We start from the raw sequence: 5,560 nt of genomic DNA on the forward strand, positions 1-5,560 counted from the left end.
GCAGTTTCACCCCAACAGGTAGGGAAAAGAACCCTGTCCTCCTTCGGCAGCCTCACCAGAAACCCCTCCTTCCTACCCCAAGACAGAACAGCGGCAGCACCTTGCTGCATGAAAGGCAGCAGCCATGGCCTTCGCACCGTTTCTGGCTCCACTTGCATGAAAGGGCAGAGAAGCATTGCCCAAACCCCCCACTGGGTCAGAGCCCAGGTAAACAGCAGCAGTCACATCTGACCCTCTGCAGAGACGCGAGCCCAACACTCATCCTGGCTCCCAAGCCTTCCCAAGGTGACCCTGTCTCAGCCAGGGCAGCCAGCACTCCTGGGCCCCTTGCTCCCCACTCTGGGGAGCTGTGCAACGACGAGCAGAATCTTCACGTCTCTGGCAGGCGGAGGAGGGTTCCAGAAGTGGTGGAGACACTGTGCAAGAGAAAGACAAGGCTGGAGCCAGATACCTAGGCCTAAGGCCTGAGGAGAACTCAGAGTCTGGCCGAGGATGTTCCCGGGTTCCAGAGAACGAGAGAGGAGCTGGGCTTTGCTAGTAAATGAAGCACGAGCGGGGAGAAAATCCAACCTTGGGTCATTACGCCGTCATCTGCCAGAGGCTGGGGGGCAAGACTCACCAGTCCACCAGCTGGGCCCCAATGAGGTCATGCACATGGTAAGCGAGGCCGAGTCGCGCCGCGGCAGGTGCCCGCCGGCCCAGGAGCTCTGAAAGGAGTAGCTCCCGGTACTTGGCCTTCCGGACCATGCCGAGTACAGCCTGGCGCCCTGGAGGAGAGGTGGCACGGGAGAGGGGAACGGTGAGTAAGGCCTGGAGGCCTGAGGAGTCACCAAAAAGTGTTCTTGAGGGGTTGCGGGCCTGAGGTGCAGACAGGATACCTTTAACAAAATATTTGATGAACCTCCCAGCTCCAGGCACGGCTAGCCACCAACTTCCAGCATCTCGGACAGTGAGGACCCCGGCATTCACCAGCTGCCTAAGAAGGGGGAGATGAGGCATTGGCTCTGAGAACCCTCTCTCCTCCCGCCCACTAATGTTTGGACACTAAGTCTCCAGAAGCCTGGGCACCCAGGCAAAGGGACTGGATGACAGAAGCCCAGCCTGGAGCAGTTCTCTGCTCACACCACGCTGCTCAGTGCCCCGTGCCCTTGCTTGCTCTGTTCTCCTACCTGACTGCCCTCCCCCAACTCTTTCTTCTGTTATCATTACATGCTCACTAAAACAGCTCCTCCTCTCCGAAGCCCTCCTTGACCACATGCCCTGACACACTCTCAGTCCCACCACCAGGGGAGAAACAGAGGCCTTTCTCCCGAGCTCCTGCCACTACCTACGCACACCCCACCATAGCTCTTCCCACATCTTACCGAAAAAAAAAGTTTATAAGATGCTTTCATGTATACCATGGGTTACAAAGTAGGGAGCTGGAGCCAGACCCAGCCTCCTGAAATGATATTTTTATTTAGCCCTTGCCCGGTTGTTGTTCTTTTGAATGTGAACGCTTTTGGGGCATCACAGCTGCTACCATTCTCTATTCCCTTCGTCTCAGCATGATTCCCATCAGGCATTTATGGCTCCTGCCAAGCCTCTCTCTCTATTTGATTAGCCACCCAGATCTCTTAAATTTTAGTCCAGGGCTCTTTCCAAGGCCCCAGATGGGAGAGGCCTCTTCTCTTGGGGGCGGAGCACAAATTTAGGTCATTTTATTAAAAAGAAGAGTCAGCGTTTTTAACAGGTTCACCAAAAGAAAGAGGACAAGGCTGGATGGGACTGGAGGGAGGTAGGGAGGGGCCAGATGCCTGATTCTGTTGGTCCCGCAGGTCTCACGTGATTTCTGGGTCCCTGAAGCCAAAGGTCTGTGTCATTTGGTCCTGCTGGAAGCTAAGGTCACTACAGGCTGGAAGTACTGAAGCCAGAAACTTCTGCACTGCGCCAGCGTACGGGCGGCCATCACAAACCTTGAGGACCTGGAACCAGAAATGAGACACAAGGTCTGGTCCCACCTTCACCCCCAACTGACCTCTATCCCCAAGACAACATTTCTCTTCCTATGTTTTTCCTTCTAATCAGGTCCTTCTACCTCTCATGCTTTTCCTCTTCCTCTTCTTCCTCTCCCTCATACCAATACTTACCAGAGACCTGTGCCCTCTCTGCGAGATGTGAGATGGGGGACTTGTCTCTCTTCTTTTTATTTCCATTCCCTAATTTCCCTGCACCCCCTCCCCTGGCCCCCATGACACACACAGTCACACGCACTCTGGTCCTATAGTCCTCAGTGAAGATGATTCCTTGGGCGTCCAAGTCGAAGCCTAGTTGGATGATTCTGATCTCCCCCCGCTCTTGAAGCGCCTTCTGTCTCCACAGAGATGACAATGAAAAGAAGGGTGTCAGGGTAGGATGCTCTGCTATACTCTGGACACCTGTGCAGGGAGATTTTGTTTGCAAGTATTGGGGAGTTTTTTCTCTAAAAAACTAAGGAAAAATTATGGGGAGAGAATCAAGTGGATCTCACCAAATACTCTCTTCCAATTAGTCTTTCATCCACCCACCTTATCAGTTATCTGTTAAACAATCAATACGTACTTTCTAAGACCAATCATAGGCAGACACTAAGATAAAATAGTGATTAAGACATGGGCCCTGCCCTCAAGGATTAACAGTCTAGATTTTGGGTGGAGAAGGTGGAGAGGAATATGGGATAAAATGTTTAAAACAAATAAAAATAAACCAGGACTTGTGTTTCTAGGAATATAGCAAGACTAACTCACCCAATGAAAATTAAGTAAAATGCTGCAAAAAATATTATTTAAAAATTGTTTAAGCATTAAAGAGCTCCCAAGATAATAAGGAATTACCAGACTAATATAATACCTAAGTGAAAACAAGAACTCATAGAAGTAACTGGGGGACTTCCCTGGTGGCACAGTGGTTAAGAATCTGCCTGCCAATGCAGGGGACACGGGTTCGAGCCCTTGTCCGGGAAGATCCCACATGCCACGGAGCAACTAAGCCCGTGCACCACAACTACCAAGCCCGCACTCTAGAGCCCTCGAGCCACAACTACTGAAGCCCGTGCGCCTAGAGCCCGTGCTCCACAACAAGGGAAGCCACCGCAATGAGAAGCCCACAATGAAGAGTAGCCCCCCCGCTCGCAGCAACTAGAGAAAGCCCGCGCGGCAACGAAGACCCAACGCAGCCAAAAATAAATAAATAAATGAATGAACAAAATTTTTAAAAAATAAAAGAAAAGAGATAATAAGGTATGGGAAATATTTGAAGAGCCAATAACAAAACCACAATCACAAAAGTACATTAATCCAACTCGTATAAACTCACAGAATAGACAAAATAGTAATCAGTGAGGAAATGAAAGATTTCAATAATTTTAGTTACTAAGAAATTAGTAACTGAATAATGCACATTCTTTTCAAATACATAGAATATTTAGCAAAACTGACCATATAGCACAAAGCATGTCTCAATAAGCTTCAAATGACTGAAATCATATTGTGTACGTCCTCTGGCCATAATATCATTTATGCCAGAAATCATTAACAACAAGGTAATTAGAAAATGTTTAGGAAGTAAGACATACATTTCTAATCAACCCAGTAAGTCAAAGAAAAAAGTCACAAAGGAAATTAGAAGATATTTTGAAATGAGTGATAATGAAAACATATACCAAAACTTGACAGATGATATAGATATATTTCAGAAATTAGGGGGAAACTACAGCCTGACATGCATCTATTAGAAAAGAATAGAGGATAAAAATTAATGGGGAAAAAAAGTAAAATAAACCCAACAGTAGAGGGGAAACATAAATGAGATGGAAAACATGCATGCAAGAGAGAGCAACGAAGCTAAATGATAATTCTTTGAAAGACTATTAAAACTGATAAACCCTGGTGAGACTGACCAAGAAAAAAGGGGGAAAGGGGAACCTAGAAAAAGCAGATAACCAATATAAAGAATGAAAAAAGGATCATCACTCAAGATTCTACAGACAATAAAATGAGATTACAAACTTTATGCCAATAAATTTGAAAATTTAGATAAAATTAACAAATTCTTAAAAAATACAATTTCTTCCACTAGAATGGGCAAAATGGGATATATTCATATAACGGAAATCTATGAAAATGAATTAACATATAACAACTCGGATGAATCTCAAAAATATTCATCTAATGAAACGATGTAAATAAATACATATGGTATGATTTTGTTTATATCAAGTTCAAAAGTAGGTAACTAAGCCATATAGTTTATGGATAAACACATAGATGGTATAAGGAAAACCAAGGGAATGATTATCATACCAGTCAAGTATGTCACCTCCCAGGGGCTTAAGACATTTTGATCAGAGAACGATATATGTGGGTTGTTGGTTGTGCTGTACAGTCTGACTTGGGTGATGGTTAAGTGGGTATTTGCTTTATAAACATTCTTTAAATTGTGTGTGTTTATATTTTCTTTTGTGCAATTTTGAAGCTTTTCTAAAATTTAAGCTAACACCAACAGGTTAAAAACAACAAATACTCTATAAGGAGTGGTTCTGACTTGCTTCCTTAAGAGACTGGAGCTAGTCTCCATCTTCCTTTTCTTTTCTTCTTTCTTCCTGACAGGTTGCCAAGTGATAAATCCAACTGGATATTATTTTACTTGACCTCATCCCAGACCACCGCGTTGAATCACAGGTTCTAACACTGCCACTGAACCACAAATTTTAAGGCACATTAAGAATCACTTGGGGCAGTAGCTTTAAAATGTAGATTCCAAGGTCCTACCTCAAGAAATCTTAATTCATTCGCACTGAGAGAGTCCCAGGAACCTGTAGTTTTGAATAAGCAGTCCAGGTAATTTGGTACATGTAGAACTCAGGACATACTTTGAGAAACACTGCCTTAAATGCTGGTATCTCCCAGCACTGGGAATTTGGCTCTATTATCTGTCACTGCAAACCTGGGGTCCTTAACCTTTGGCCTCAGAGGATCTGTGAAACAATCCCCCGCCCTCCCCATATTGTACATATGCCACATATATATACATATATGCATTTTTCTGGAGAGAGCCATAGCTTTCATTATCTTCTAAAGTTTGTGAAAAGGTTAAAAATTGCTCCTCTCCTCCCTCTTCCTACCAATCTCACCCACACCCAGACTGAACAGCTACTCACATCTCGGTGACTTCCAGTTCTGTATGAGTGGCCCAGAATTCTCCAAACCCTCTCACCCAACTGTCTACTCTGCCCAGTTGCCTTTGGATGCCCCACAAGCACCTCCAACTCAACTTGTGCAAAATCAAACACATCATCTGCCCCCAACAATTCAATGTTCTCCTACTCTATTCACTCCACCAACTACTCAGTCATCCAGAAAATCCGAAAGTTATTCTGGATTCCTCCCTCTTCCCACTCTCCACATTCCTCACGCACCCTCTCCCTCCCTATACACTGCCCTAATTTAGGCCTTCACCTGTTCTCAGCTGCAATATCTTCCTCATTGAGCTCCCTACCTCATCTCACTGCTTCCAATCCATGCAAAACACCGTTCTCTCTCCT

The 5,560-nt window shown here is 45.3% G+C and overlaps 1 protein-coding gene across 1 annotated transcript in view; it reads right to left on the reverse strand.

Moving 5' to 3' along the window:
• Positions 1-370: 370 nt before the first annotated feature.
• The window catches only part of WHR1 (winged helix repair factor 1), a 6,035-nt gene continuing 845 nt past the window's right edge, over positions 371-5,560 (reverse strand). The window contains exons 3-7 of the mRNA XM_007459528.1: positions 2,254-2,349; positions 1,825-1,964; positions 879-976; positions 620-767; positions 371-416 (exon numbers count right to left, since the gene is read on the reverse strand). Coding sequence (XP_007459590.1) covers positions 371-416; positions 620-767; positions 879-976; positions 1,825-1,964; positions 2,254-2,349 — 528 coding nt within the window. The remainder of the gene's footprint in view (positions 417-619; positions 768-878; positions 977-1,824; positions 1,965-2,253; positions 2,350-5,560) is intronic.

The sequence above is a fragment of the Lipotes vexillifer genome, unplaced genomic scaffold, assembly GCF_000442215.2.
Source record: "Lipotes vexillifer unplaced genomic scaffold, Lipotes_vexillifer_v1.1 scaffold862, whole genome shotgun sequence".
NCBI classification, from domain to species: domain Eukaryota; kingdom Metazoa; phylum Chordata; class Mammalia; order Artiodactyla; family Lipotidae; genus Lipotes; species Lipotes vexillifer.